The 15,868-nt window shown below is 43.0% G+C and overlaps 1 protein-coding gene across 2 annotated transcripts in view; it reads left to right on the top strand.

Annotated features, from left to right (window-relative positions):
• LOC132386487 (annexin A4-like) overlaps positions 1 to 2,541 on the top strand; it is a 137,644-nt gene extending 135,103 nt beyond the window's left edge. For both annotated transcript variants that reach the window (XM_059958856.1, XM_059958805.1), the window contains exon 13: positions 1,376 to 2,541. In XM_059958856.1, coding sequence (XP_059814839.1) covers positions 1,376 to 1,432 — 57 coding nt within the window. In that variant the 3' untranslated portion in view covers positions 1,433 to 2,541. The remainder of the gene's footprint in view (positions 1 to 1,375) is intronic.
• Positions 2,542 to 15,868: the final 13,327 nt, after the last annotated feature.

The raw sequence follows: 15,868 nt of genomic DNA, 5'->3' as shown, positions 1-15,868 counted from the left end.
TTTTTTTCCTCTCTGAACTCACAGAAGCGTTTCCCAAACGATGTTTGCATTGCGATGATTGCAGAATGTAAATACTCCGAATTTATCATGTCGTGACCTTGTTTGAACTCTCTCAAATTGGGGAAGTGAGACAATGTGCCTTTCTGTAAATCTCTGGCAAGCAACGTCAACTTGCGCTCGAATGCCAAAACATCCTCCAACATGTGCAGGGCTGTACGTCCTTACCCCTGAAGAGCTGTGTTCAGCGTGTTCAGGTGCGCTGTCATGTCTACCATGAAGTGTAGCTTTTCCAGCCACTCTGGCTGTTCCAGCTCAGGAAAGGTGAGCCCTTTGCTGCCCAGGAAAGTTTTCACTTCTTCCAGACACGCGACAAAGCGTTTCAGCACCTCCCCTCTGGACAGCCAGCGATAAAAACACGTTGTAGCGGTGTGCTACAGGCAGTCAGTAAACTGCAGTCAAAGATAGCTTTATTCGAACTAAACAGCCTTGCTTTTAAGCCTCCCTCAACCCGTCCCCCATGGGCGCAGATGCTGCAAAAGACACGTACTCACAAACCCCCGTAGGCTCTCTCCCTTAGCCTGAACGCTGGCTAATTGTGAGCCGGTTCGGATGTGTCAGGAAATGGGTCGCCACAACCTCTTATTTAGATTGTACAAGATCACCAAATTTAGATTTACATTTCAAAAACTAACAATCCAACATAAAATACATTTTAATTAAATACTGACTATGTAGCGGTGTACTACACGCAGCGCTAAAATTACGACACGGAGTCGGTAACTGCAGTCGAAGGAAAAAACTTCATTAGAAATCTTCAGCCTCACTTTTAATCCTCCCTCAACCGGCCCCCCGTGGCGCAGAGGCTCCAAAGCTGTGCTCGCAAACCACCGTAGGCTATCTAATTGTGAGTCGGTTCGGATGTGCCAGGAAAAGGGTCGCCACAACCAATTATTTCCCAAAGCAACAGGGAGCCGCAGCACAGACGTAAAAGAGCCACATGTGGCTCCGGAGCCGCGGGTTGCCGACCCCCGCCCTAGCCCATTTCCCTCCATCACTTCCCAGCTCTCTACTTCATCCCTCCCCCCACTTCTTATCCCCCCTCGACCATCCCATGTTACTTCACTCCTGATGAAGGGTTTCGGCCCAAAACGTCGTCACTACCTCCTCCCATAGTTGCTGTCTGGCCTGCTGAGTTCTGCATGCATTTTGTGTTTTTTAATGCTTTGTTATCTGCTAATGAGTAGACAAGTTGGGATTCAAAAGTAATTGTAGCAATGGGGTCATAAATGCTTTCAGTGTCGATAGACATGGTGTGGGATTCTCTTTTTAACCTTGTTTCATTACATCTTGAATTATACTTTTTTTTACTTTTAAGGGTGATTGTTCTGGAGATTACAAGAAGATCCTCCTTCAATTGTGTGGTGGAGAATAGTTTGAGCAACACCTTGTGTCAATGGAATGAAGACCTTGCAAACTGTAGTGGCCTCACCCTTCATTGAATGACTTGTTTTAATATGCTTATTGGGCTTTAACTCTTTTTTGCCTTAATTATGATCTTCAAATATGCTTTTCTAATCAATGAATTTAAATATGGAAAGCTTTCATGAGATCCTAAGCAGATGCACAATGCACTAATCAACTCCAAGATCTTATTGCAAAACTGGACATGCACTTGAAAATTGTTTGTAAGTTGCTATTCTTCAAAGCCCCTGTGCTGATCCGAACATTGGAAGCTGGGGCATGCATTTTGTAGTTTTTAATGGCCTTCCACTGTGGGACTTAACCCAGGAACGTATAGATCAAACAATATATGCATTCTACTACAGTGTGGAATGAAAAGCAATAGCTTGAAGAGAATATAATTTGAAACAATAAATTTTAAAGTTAAAATTCAACGAGGTTGAATTCTGGTTCCTAGTCCAAGGAAATAACACTTGCATCTTCAAATTAATGTTAGAAAATACTGAAGGGGCATCAAGACAGTGCTGCCATGTTTTAGGAGGCTTGGTTTTGTTATGTTTTCATAGAAACATAGAAAATTTACAACACAATACAGGCGCTTCGGTCCATAAAGTTGTGCCAAACATGTCCCTACCTTAGAAATTACCAGGGTTACCCATAGCCCTCTATTTTTTCTAAGCTCCATGGTGGAATCTGGAATCGTCTTAGCTCTGGAGCGCTTAATTGGGAGCAGGGTGTGGGAAATTACTGACAATGTACAATTGAGTAATGATAGTGTACAAGATGCATGTAACACTATTTGTCAAATTCAAATAGATTATTTGAATACAAATCTATTGTACTGTGGTGGATGAGTGTCTCTCACTGAATAATTTGTCAGGTGTCACTTGTAAATATCTAAATTTTGCTTGGGTACCACTTTAAAACTGGAAGCAGAGAGCCATTGCATTAAAGTACTTATTGTAATTCAAGGCTGTTCTGTTTAAATAGTATATTCCATTTTAGTTGCACTGATATGGTGACCTATTACATTCCTGTTCCAATATGAACACCTGAATAAAATTCTTATGCCAGCCTGAGTATCCAGTTCTGATGCTACAAGGCACAACAGCTGCTAATTTCCTTAGGGGAGTGTGGATGGTAGCTGCTGTGCAGTTTACTTGGTTTGTATGCAGACTAAAGCAGATTTATCTTCTTGGGCTTCCAGCTGGGTACAGGTATCGATTAAAATCAATGTTGCAATGACAAGCTCTGCCGCCTTCTTCAAGGAGGATGCCTGAGTCTAGGCCAGTGGTATTTATACCCCTGCAGTCTGTCCCTGATGATTGGTTAGAACTCATTCAATCAGTTTCCGCTGTCTCACCTTGTTTACAATTGAATTCCAATTCTTACTTAGTACGAGACCTTTGTCTTTATTAAAATTCTTTTCCTCTCATTTTATTTCAATAGCTTCCTTTACCATTGGCATGGCAGAATATTTTGTGCCATTGAAGTCAATCCTATGGCCATGGTGGGGGTATAAATACCACTGGACTAGACATACACAGGCATCACCCCAAAAGGAGATGGCAGTTTGTCATCAATAGTCAATTATAATCAATATCTGTACCCGGCAGGAATCCAAAGAGGAATTTATATATCTGATATAAATTATTAGATCTTTTTTTTAAATACAGATTTATTTATCACAAGTATATTGAAACATCAGTGGAATGCTTTGTTTGTGGTAACACTAACACGACCTATGGATGTGCTGGGAGCAGCCAGCAAGCGTTGCCCATATTCTGGTGCCAACGCAGTATGCCCACAATGTTCAGCAGAACAACACAAACAACAACAGCAAAATAAACTCCTTTCCTCCCTCCCTCCCATCCACTCACCAACTCATACACAGGCCTCAAGGACAGGCCACCTCCAGGCCTTGGACTTCACCAGTGAAGTTCCAGGCATACTCAGGATAGAGGGGCACACTTTCATAACAGAGATGCAGAGAAATTTCTTTAGCCAAAGGATGTTGAATTTGTGGCCACATGCAGCTGTGGAGGCCAGGTTATTGGGTGTATTTAAGGCAGAGTTTGATAGGTTCTTGATTGGTCAGGGCACCAAGGATTATGGGGAGAAGGCTGGGAACTGGGGTTGAGGAAGAGATAGAAAAAAAAGGATCAGCCAAGACTGAATGGCAGAGCAGACTCGAATGGCCAGATGGCCTAATTCTGCTCCTATGTCTTGTGGTCTTATGCTCACCCAAGCTTTTGACTATTGGGTCTCAACCTCCGGATATGGTAATGCAGGGTTTCAACCAGTGGGCCCCAACTTCTGGGAACACCAACCCAAGACTTTGACCATTGAGCCTCTACTTCTGGGCTTGTCAACTTCAGTCTTCAACCAATTTTTGGTATTGACCAGAGGCCTCACCTACCTGGGTCTTTCACCAACCTTCATGGCTCCTGCCTACAGTGATGTCTGTTCCCAGGAACTGCCAAACAGAAGACTCATTTAATGAGTGCTAGTGACATCGCCTCCACTTCCCACTTCCATGATTGTGTAGAAGATTGTGCTCTGAGGCACCACCTTCATTCATTATACTTTCATTTATACATTAGAGCTTTTTTTGTAATTAGCCTAGTTTCTCAGAAATAGGTGAAAATTGATAAATATTTGAAATGTCAAGGTATTGGGAGTTATGGAGAACATGCAGCAAAGAAATAAGACTAGCATATTCTAAATGAAGGGCCTGCTAACTTAATCTGACTCTTTCTTCCATGTGATTTAGAACACATGTCTATTATTATTCACATGAAGCAATTTTCACATCTTCACCACTTGGCTAAACCTCTTAATTCCTTGATTCTCTCATACACAATACTGTGCAAAAGTCTTATGCACTTATGTATTGGGGTGGGAACCAGAGTGACAGGACTCAGAATAGGACAAATGGTAAGAAAGCAAAGTTAGCGTGTAGTCAGACTGTCAGGAAGGGCAGGCAGAAAATAGGACAAAATGCAGCCAGCAGGGTGGGTATCAGTGCATTTGGGATGCAGAGACAAAAAGAGTAGTAAATACAGTACTCAAGGTGTTATACAATGCATGGAGTATCAGAAATAAGGTGGGTGATCTCGTTGCAATATTACAGATTGTCAGGTATAATATTGTGGCAATCATTGAATTAAGTCTGAAGGCTGGTTGTAGTTGGGAGATAAATGTCCAAGGTGACATGTTGTATTGGAGAGATAGGAAGGTAGGCAAAGAAGGTTGCATGGGTCTGCTGGTAAAGTATGGCATCAAAATTAGTAGAAAGATGAGATATAGGAGCGGAACATGTTGAATCCTTGTGTGTTAAGTTAAGAAACAATAAGGGTAAAAGGACACTGATGCAGTTATACATAGGCCTCCCAACAGTTGACGAGATGTGGACCACAAATTACAAAGGGACATAAAAAGGGTGTATCAAAAGGTCAATGTTATGATAGTCATTGAAAATTGTAACATACAGGTCAATTGGAAAAATCAGGTTGATAATGGATCTCAAGAGTGTTAGTTTGTTGAATGCCTTGAAGACTTTTTAGAGCAATTTGCTATTGAGTCTACTAGGGGATCAGCTATACTGTATTGGGTGTCATGTAATGGACTGGAGGTGATCAGGGAGCTTAAGGTAAAAGAATCCTTAGGAGTTAGTGATCACAATATGATTTGTTCAACTTGAAATTTGATAGGGTGAAAGTAAAGTCTGACTTAGCTGTATTTCAGTGGAGTAAAGGAAATTACAGTGGTATGAAAGAGGAGTTGGCCAAAATAAATTGGAAAGAGTTCCTGGCAGGGATGGTAGCAGAACAGCAATGGTGAGAATTTCTGGCAGAAATGAGGAAAGTGCAAGATAGATGTCGTCTAAAAACAAGGAAATACTCAAATGGCAAAATAGTACAACCATGGCTGTAAAGGGAAGTCAAGACTAATGTAAAAGCAAAAGAAAGGGCATACAACAAAACAAAAGTTAGCAGGAAGATAGAGGATTGGGAAGCTTTTAAAAACCTACAGAAAGCAACTAAAAGTATCATTATGAGGGAAAAGATGAAATATGAAAGCATGCAAGCAAACAATATCAAGGTGGATAGAACCCTAGGGTTCTGAAAGTACAGTAGAGGTTGTGGAGGCATTAGTAGTGAGCTTTCAAAAGTCATTGGACGCTGGTGCCAGAGAACTGAAAAATTGAAAAAGTTACTTCACTCTTGAAAAAAAGAGGAATGCAGCAGAAAGGAAGTTTTAGACCTGCTAGCTTGACCTCAGTGGTTCAGAAAATGTTGGGAGTCAATTGTTAAGGATAAGGCTATGGAGTACTTGGTGAGACAGAATAAGATAGGACAAAGTCAACACTATATCTTGCCTGATGAAGCTGTTGGAATTCTTTGAGGAGATAATAAGTAGGGTAGAGAAAGGGGATGCAGTGAATGTTGTATATTTGGACATTCAGAAGGCCTTTGACAAGGTGCTTACCAAGTTAAAAGCCCATAGTATTACAGGAAAGTTAATGGCATGGTTAGAGCATTGGCTGATTGGTAGGAGACAGTGAGTGGGAATAAAAGGATCCTTTCTGGTTGGAGTCAGTGACTAGTGGTGTTCCGCGGGGGTCAGTATTGGGACTGCTTCTTTTTATGCTGTATATCAATGATTTAGATGTTGCCAAGATTGGAGATGATCTGAAGATTGGAGGAGGGGGCAGGTAGTGTTGAGGAAACAGGTAGGCTGCAGAAAGATTTAAATAGATTAGGAGAATAGGCAAGAAAGTGGTAAATGAAATACAATGTTGGGAAATGCATGGTCATGCACTTTGGTAGTAGAAATAATTGTGCAGACTATATTCTAAATGGGGAGAAAATCCAAAACTCTGAGATGCAAAGGGATTCGGAGTCTTTGTGCAGAACACCCTAATGGTTAACTTGCAGGTTGAGTCGATGGTGAGGAAGGCAAATACAATGTTAACATTCATTTCAAGAGGTCTAGAATACAAGAGCAGGGATGTAATGCTGAAGCTTTATTAGGCATTGGTGAGGCCTCACCTTAAGTATTGTGAACAGTCCTAGGCTACTCATCTAAGAAAAGATGTGCAGGCATTGGAGAGGTTTCAGAGGAGGTTCACAAGGATGCTTTCCTGAGTACAAGGGACATTTGATGGCTCTGGGTCTGCACTCACTGGAATTTCGAAGAATGGGGGAAGATTTCATTGAAATTTTTCAAATGTTGAAAGGCCCGGACTGAGTAGATGTGGAAAGGATGTTTCCCATGTTGGGGTAGTCTAGGACAGGCGGGCACCACCTCTTGATAGAGGAGCGTCCATTTGAAACAAAGATGTAGAAAAATTTCTTTAGTCAGAGTGTGGTGAATTTGTTACCACAGGCAGCTTTGGAAGCTAGGTCATTGGATGTGCTTAAAGCAGAGCTTGATAAGTTCTTGATTGGACATAGCATCAAGGGTTATGGGGAGAGGAGCATTAAGGTTAGGGTTATGGTTAGGAGGGGCAAAGAAGGATCAGCCATGATTGAATGGCAGAGCAGACTCGATGGATAAATAGCCTAATTCTGCTCCTATGTCTTAAGGTCTTGTATATAGCTAGCGTGCTTAAGAGTTTTGCACAGTACTTTATTTTTCAATGTGGAGTGGAGAATGAGTTTGTGAATCTGACAAGAGCAAAGGATGTTGGGGATGGTGAGGGTGGAGCAGCATGGGTGGCAGAGAAGGAGTGCCATGGTGGGAGGTAGCTTGATGCAGACACATCCAACCCTGAGACACCAGGCAAGGTCATTTGATTCCAGACAATTAGTTTATTGACCATTACAGATTGTCTTTCTGGTGCTTCCCACTCAATGTCCCTCTCCCTTCCTCTTTTCCCAACCATGATTTCCTTCTCCGTGCTTCTTTCCCACTCTCAGTCCACAATAGAGGCCTATATCAGGATAAGGTTTATCATCTCTCACATGTCATGAAATTTGCTGTTTTTGCAGCAGTACAGTGTAATTCATAAAATTACTACAGGGTTTTGTGAGAGGGTTTCACAAAAATTCTACTTTATCCTGACGAAACAAGAGGAGGTCTGATCTGTACACGTAGCTTGACAATTAACCTCACCTCATAATGGGTTTACTATTTAGTGCATAGTTCACACAGCAGAAACACTTCACCCCAGAGTAGTTTTAAGTGTCTCAAACACTGCTAATTCCACATAAGTGGAAATTGAAGCAGCTTGGCTGAATAGAGCATTGGTTATCAGCTTGAAGCAATTCACATTTCTAAGAACTTCAAACTGGCCATTTAGGAAACAACATCTTAGGATCAGGATCTGAGAAGCAGCATCACAATATGCTCCCACATCTGTCTGCAGGATATTATATAAATCAGTGATGTCAGACATCTAACAAAGATCGACCTGATATTTGGCCACTAAAAAGGCACATTTCTGCATCCTGCAGGGCCATTTAATAAATACGGGCCAGGTGTTCCTTTGGGCTGGGTATTCTAATCAATGGCACTCAGTGTAAACAGCTATAGAGAACAGATGGTCTGTTAAACAATCACTAACTAGAACAAGAACCACTCGGTGGGAATCAAGCCTGATACTAATTCCGAAATGCAATTGTAATACTGTTGTTGGAACTCTTATGAAGAACAGATATTACCATTGCACAGTGGTTATTGTCACACCTCGTTATCAGCTGTGGGTAAGCATGCTCCACGAAGATCACCAGTTGAATAAAAAACAGATGGTAAGCCACAATAGCACATTAGTGCAAGGGGTTTTATTTAGTGCCTGCTGAAAAAAAGAGCAAAAACTGCCTAAAAGTTGTGAAGGTAAGAAGTATTTACAAATGAACAAAAGAAAACAAATATGCACAAAAATTTACAAATATACAGAGGCTTTCTCCATGACACACTTTGTCATTAACTTTCCAATATAACTATTCACAACTGTCAAATTCTAACCTCCACACCTCTCAGCAAAGCCAAACTGAGGGTTTAAATCTGCCTGTGTAGGGTGTAGTGTGCCTGCTCCCACTAAACCAGGCATTATTTTAGGATGCCCCAAACTATCCTTTGGGTCTTTTGGGGCTCTTCTGCTGTCTACAAACCGATGTAACAGTGTGAGTGAAAATAAATGAAACTGTTTGGAATTCCTGTCTCTCGAATCCTTATTTTTTTTATGAGTTATAAACCAGTAGAGTACATTAACTGAAGGGATTGTTTTACTGTTGGGCTGTGTAAATGGTAATCTTCAAACTGCAGAATAGGAGGGAAAAGTGCACGAATTTCTGGGGAAACTAGACCAGGGAGAGAATGAGGAGGAATGACTAATCAGGCAAAGGGACAAGATTAGTGGGAGAATTAGTAATGCTAACCTGTTCTGTCACATCACCCCCCCCCCCACCCCCCACTTCTTCTGGATTGCACAAGATGGCCAATTGGGAGAGATAGTCTGCCATGACATTATGCTATCTTGCCTTATGACGGATGCTGAAATGGAACAGTTCTAGAGCCAGGTACCATATCATGATAAGTGTATTGTGGTCTTTTATGGAGTGGATCCAGATGAGTGCTTTGTGGTTGATCTCCAGAATGAATTCTCTGCCTAGCAGGTATTACCAGGGACTCTCCAAGGCCTACAAGAGCTTCCTTCTCAACAGCTTCCTTGTCTTCTGTGGTAGCAGCTTCCAACAAGGTACAATACCAGGTGTTGTTCTCCCTCTTTACCCTGGGCCAGGACTGCTCCAATCCCCATTGCTGAGGTGTTGACTTGGATGGTGAATGGTTTCAATAGGTACATTTAATGTCTAAGAAATGTATACAATATGCATTCTTTTTCTTCACAAACATCTAAGAAAACAAAGGAGTGCCCCAAAGAGTGAATGATAGTTAAATGTTAGAAATCCAAAGCCCCCTCCCACGCGTAAGCAACAGCAAAGCAAAGATCCCACCTCCCCCACCAGCAAAAAAAGCATCAGCAACCTCTTGTCATCCTCCCCTTCACCTGGGTATACAGAAGAGACAGAGATGGATCTGCTCACTATAGGGCGGCTATGTTTATGTGGACCTGCCATTGATCTGTGGTGAGATTTATGGTGTTAGGTGGGTGGTCAGATGTACCTAATGCCTTCTCCAGGCGACATTTCTGACATGATTTACATGGCCATTTCTTAACCCCTTCAAATAGGCTATCAGCCAGTGCCAGCAATGGCTCCACCCCAGCTTTGATTTGGGACCGTGTCAAAACTGGGCAGGAAAGATTACAGTGGAGTCAACATTACCCAATAAACCTACTAGGACTGGTAAATCTCTACCGAAGCCACATCTTATGACAAAGCCAAAATGAGGGTTTAAATCTGCCTGCATAGAACGTGGTGACCATAAGACATAGGAGCAGAATTAGACCATCTGGCCCATCGACTCTGACTGTCATTCAATAATGGCTGATCCCTTTTTCCTATTTCCTCTTCAACCCCATTTCCCGGCCTTTTCTAAGATAAGGGGCCCAAAACTGTTCACAATACCCAAGATGAGGCCTCACCAGTGCTTTATAAAGCCACAGCATCACATCCTTGCTCCTGTATTCTAGACCTTTTAAAATGAATGCCCTCACCTAATTCAGATAAGTGTGAACAATTGCACTTTGGGAGGGAAAACCAAGACTTATATAGTGAGGAGTGTGGTAGAACAAAAGGATCTGGGAATACAGATCCATAATTCCTTGAAATTGGTGTCATAGACATGGTTGTGAAGAGAGCTTTTGGCACATTGGCCTTTATAAATCAGAGTATTGAGTAAAGGAGTTGGGATTGAACTTGAATAAGATGTTGGTGCAGCCAAATTTGGAATATTGTGTGCAATTCTGGACACCTACTTACAGGAAAGATATCAATAAGATTGAAAAAAATTAAAGGATGTTGCTGGAACCTGAGGACCTGAGTTACAGGGGAATGTTGAATAGATAGGAGAATGAGGGGAGATGCCAGTGAAAGTGGTGTTTGCGTGTTTGATTACAACATTTAAGAGAAATTTGGATAGGTACATGAATGGGAGGGGTATGGAGGGTAGCAGTCTAGATATGGGTTAAGGTTAGGGTTAGATGGGACCAGTCATAACAATTTGGCATGGACTAGATGGACCGAAGCACCTATTCTATATCATTATGCTCTGTGACTCTATGAATCCCATTATTGTTCCCAGATCCTCATCATTCCCCCTTAATTTCCACTACTCACACACTGGGGGCAATTTACAAAGGCCAATTAACCAACCAATCCATCTGGCTTTGGGCCCTAGGAGAAAACCAGAGCACCCTGAACAGTAGCAAACTTCAAACATAAGGTTGAGGTCAAAGGTGAACTCTGGGATCTGAGGCAGCAGCTCTAACAGCAGTTCAAAGTTCATAATAAATTTATAATCAAAGTACATATATGTCACTATAGAAAGAAACAACAGAATCAATAAAAGACCGGACCCAACAGAATGGACAAACAACCAAGTATACAAAAGACAGTGCAAATACAAAAAAAAAGTTAATAAACAATAATTATCAGGAACATCAGTTGAAGAGTCCTCGAAAGTGAGAACATAGGTTGTGAAATCAGTTCAGAGTTATGGTGAATGAACTTGTCTTGTCCATTCTGGTTCAGGAGCCTGATGCTTGAGGGGTAATAATTGTTCCTGAACTTGGTGGTTTGGAACCTAAGGCTTTGTATCTCCTTCGTGATGGCAGCAGCAAGAAGAGACCATGGCCTGGATTTTGCAAATCCTTGATGTTGGATGCTACTTTCCTGTGACAGTGCTCTTTGTAGATCTGCTTAATGGAGGGGAGGGCTTTGCTTGCGCCATCTATCTATTAGAATGTAATATTTCCTTGTTTTTACTTGAAGTGTTAATGGAAGCCTAAAATGATTTTGACACAAGCCTTGTTGATAGCTCTGTCCTCATCATAAATCATCGGGTTGTTATGTCTCCCGCTCACTGTGAAAATGGGGGACACCTCCATATCCCTTATTAGGGAGAGAGAGAACCTGTGATTTGTCGATTGCTGGATGAAATGTGAAAGTCTTTGGGGTAACTGCAAGGTCTGTGTCTTTGCTATCGCCTAGCTCACGCTTGTGCTCAGCAGTGGGTGCGCCTCTTTTGCTGGGGTGGAGGGGGGGATCGTGGCTTGCTGCCATTTACGTATGAGGGGGAAGCTGGGGGGATTTTGGGATTCTCCCGTTTAACTGTCATTCATTCTTTGGGGCACTTCCCTGTTTTCATGGATGATTGCGAAGAAAAAGCATTTCAGGATGTATATTGTTTACATTTCTCTGACATTAAACTGAACATTTCAAACTTTGAATAATCAATGCTTTCAGCTCCTTCGGCTCCTTGATTTTGGTATCCTCTTTAATACTACTGGCTAGCTTACTTTCATACTCCATCTTTTCTTCTTATTGACTTATTTAGTTGCCTTCTGTTGGTTTTTTAAGGTTTCCCAATCCTCTAACTTCCCATTAACTTTGGTCTATTATATGCTCTTTTTTGGCTTTTATGTTAGCTTTGATTTTTGTTAGCCACGGTTGTGTCATCTTACTTTTAGAATATTATTTCCTTTTTGGGATGTAAATATCCTATGCCTTGCAAATTACTCAAGAGATTTCTGCCATTGCTGCTCTGCTATCATCCCTGCTCATGTCCTTTTCCAATCAGTTCTGGCCAACTCCTCTCTCATGTCTCTGTAAGAGAGACAGGGGCTGCTGGTGGTAGCTTACAGTGGCTTGGATCTGCATCTGGATTTGGGGTACAAAAGGGAATGTTGCCTGACTCACCAGGATCCTCCTTTCTACAGGTGAGCCCTCCCTTTTGGCCAAAGGGAACAGGTAGCATGAAAATAGCCAGACTGACTGCAATAGAGACAATCTCCTGCTCTTAATCTCCAAAGTCGCTCTGTGGGAGAAAGACGGTTCTGTCCCAGCTGCATTGGTTCCTCTCCTGGGGTGGTGAACATGGCCGGACTGGGAGCTATTCTAGGAGTGGGAGGAGAAGAGAGGCTAGGGCTGGGAGAAGATGGTAAAGCACGCCACGGGGTGACCAAAGGTGTAGGATGACTGGTCCCTCTCTCTGACGTTCTCAGAGTTGGTTGTCTAGCCTGGTGGCTAAGGAGATCAATGAATCCAGGCCGTTAGCGTCGTCTCTTGCCGCCAACTCGTCCTTTACCATACCACAGAGGCCTTGCTGAAATACCTCCTGGAGTGCCTCATCATTCCACCCCAAGTCAGCCACTAGCATCTGGAACTCCATGGAGTATTCGGCAACACTGCGTGAGCCCTGATGTAGGGTGAGTAGACACTTAGTGGCATCTCTACTGCGGACAGGATGGTTAAAAATCTTTCTCATTTCTGAAATGAAGGTGGGGAATGAAGAGCAGGTCTCTGGCTGATTATCCCAAATCATGGTGGCTCACGCTAAAGCACTTCCTTGCAACAACCCCATGATGTAAGCTACCTTCGATTTGTCTGTGGCGTATATGGATGACTGCTGCTTAAGCACCAAGGAGCATTGCAGCAAAAAGGCCTGGAACTTCCCCAGATCCCCAGTGTAGTGTTCTGGTTCAGGTACATGTGGCTCTCTTAGCAGTCGTGTTGTCGATACATAGGGCGTTGCCACTACAGGCTGTCCGGGCTGGTCAGACAGAGTTCCCAGAGTGGACGGGATCAGATGAGCGGATATTCGGTTGACCTGTTCACTGACTTTTTTTATGTTTACTGACAGGGAACAAAGGTTCTCCGTGACATCCCGGAGCAGCTGATCATGCAGGCCCAGTAGGGAGCCCTGGCTGGCAAGGGCTTGTTGCAGGGGATTCGTGTCTGCTGGGTTCATTTTTGGCCAGTTCATTCTGTTGCACGGAGTGACCGAGGAGAACCCAAGTGCATGACACAGGCAAGGAGATTGAGTTGGGGATGCTTACACAGACGTGAACGTTGAACAGCAGAACAGGAGGAATCTTGACATGGAGATGGGTTTTCATGGAATATCTTGAAACTGGAGCTGAACTTAGATCTAATGGTTCTAAGCAGTCTGGAAATGAAGTTATCACATGGAACTAGACCAATGAACTGGCGACCAGTGGTTCTGACGTCAGGGTTCTTATACTGCAGCTCTAGATGGAGACCAGGTGTGCTGTCACCAAGCAAATTAGCAGTAAATGGGAAGTTAACAATAGGAATCAAGGCAAAATCAAAAGAAGCTAGGTTCAAGATAGGGGATAAACAATCGGGACCATGACATTAGCAGCATCTTTACCGTGGACAGGATGGTCAAAATCTTCCTAATTTCTGAGATGAAGATGGGGAATGAAGAGCAGATCTCTGGCTGATTATCCAAAACCGTGGTAGCCCACACTAAGGCACTTCCTCACAACAACCCCATGATGTAAGCTATCTTTGATCTGTTCGTGGTGTACATGGATGACTGCTGCTCGAACACCAAGAAGCATTGCAGCAGAAAGGCCTGGCACTTCCCCAAATCCCCAGCGTAGTGTTCTGGTTCAGGTACATGTGGCTCTCTTGGCAGTTGTGTTGTTGACTGACAGGACGTTGCCACTACAGGCTGTCTGGGCTGGTACGACAGTGTTCCCGGGGTGGATGGGGTAAGGTGAGTGGATAGTTGGTCTACCTGTTCACTGACCTTCTTTACATTCACTGACAGGGAACGGAGGTTCTCCATGACATCCCGGAGAAGCTGATCGTGCAGGACCAGTAGGGAGCCCTGGCTGGTGAGGGCTTGTTGTAGGGGATTCATATCCACTGGATTGTTCTGTTACAATGAGCGAATGAGGCGATCTTGACACAGAGCCTTGACATGGAGACGGGGTTTTCATGGAAAATCTTGAAACTGGAGCTGAACTTAGAATTAATGGTTCTAAGTGGTTGGGAAATGTAGTTATCACACGGGAAAAGACCAACGATCTGGCAACTAATGGTTATAATGCCAGGGTTCTTATGCCACAGGTCTTCATAGAAACCAGGTGTCCGTCATCAAAAAGAATTAGCAGTAAATGGGAAATTAAAGGTCAGAATCAAGGCATAATTAAAGGAGATTAGGAGCAAGATAGGAGATTAATGATCGGGACCATGACAAGGGGTCCCAGAACAGATCCCTGAGGCACACCACTGGTGACCGACCTCCATGCAGAATATGACTCGTCTACAACCACCCTTTGCCTTCTGTGGACAAGCCAGTTCTGGATCCACAAAGCAACGTCCCCTTGGATCCCATGCCTCCTTACTTTCTCAATAAGCCTTGAATGATGTACCTTGTCAAATTCCTTGCTGAATTCCATATGCACTTCATCTACTGCTCTACCATCATTAATGCGTTTAGTCAAATCCTCAGAAAATTCAATCAGGCTCATAAGGCACAACCTGCCTTTGACAAAGCCATGCTGACTATTCCTAATCATATTATGGCTCTCCAAATGTTCATAAATCTTGCCTCTCAGGATCTTCTCCATCAACTTAAGTAAGACCACTGAAGTAAGAATCACTGGTCTATAATTTCCTGGGCTATCTCTACTCCCTTTCTTGAATAATGGAACAACATCTGCAATCCTCCAGTCCTCCAGAACCTCTCCTGTCCCCATTGATGATGCAAGGATCATCGCCAGAGGCTCAGCAATCTCCTCCCGCCTCCCACAGTAGCCTGGGGTACATCTCATCCGGTCCCGGTGACTTATCTAACTTGATGCTTTCCAAAAGCTCCTGTTCATCCTCTTTCTTAATATCTACATGCTCAAGCTTGTCCACTGTAAGTCACCTCTATAATCGCCAAGATCTTTTTCCGTCATTAATACTGAAGCAAAGTACTCATTAAGTACCTTTGCTATCTCCTTCAGTTCCATACACACTTTTCCACTGTCACACTTGATTGCTCCTATTCTCTCATGTCTTATCCTCTTGTTGTTAACATACTTGTAGAACGCCTTAGGGTTTTCCTTAATCCTGTCCACCGAGGCCTTCTCATGGCCCCTTCTGGCTCTCTTAATTTCTTTCTTTAGCTCCTTACTGTTAGCCTTATAATCTTCTAGATCTCTATCATTAGCTTTTTGAACCTTTCGTATGCTCTTCTTCTTGACTAAATTTAGTCAAGAAATTCTAGAAATTCCCCTTGTTGAGATCCATTTTCCCATTCTACCTGTGTATTGAAATCCCCCATGTAACCCCCTGGGTCGCCTCAGGCTCGCTCAGCTCGTTCTCGTCTAGGGGGAGCAGCCTTCGGCCCCGCCAAACTGGGTAATCAGCTGGTGTGGATGCTGTGTGATGTCCCCGCCTCTCCCAAAAACAGACAGTACACCATAAGCTATTAAATGAGTACAATTTATAAAGGTTACTATAACTAAGTGATTAATAAC

Source organism: Hypanus sabinus, chromosome 1 (assembly GCF_030144855.1).
Source record: "Hypanus sabinus isolate sHypSab1 chromosome 1, sHypSab1.hap1, whole genome shotgun sequence".
Classification (NCBI taxonomy): Eukaryota; Metazoa; Chordata; class Chondrichthyes; order Myliobatiformes; family Dasyatidae; genus Hypanus; species Hypanus sabinus.
Note: the sequence above shows the minus strand (reverse complement) of the source record. Positions and strands in the feature narration are given on the sequence as shown.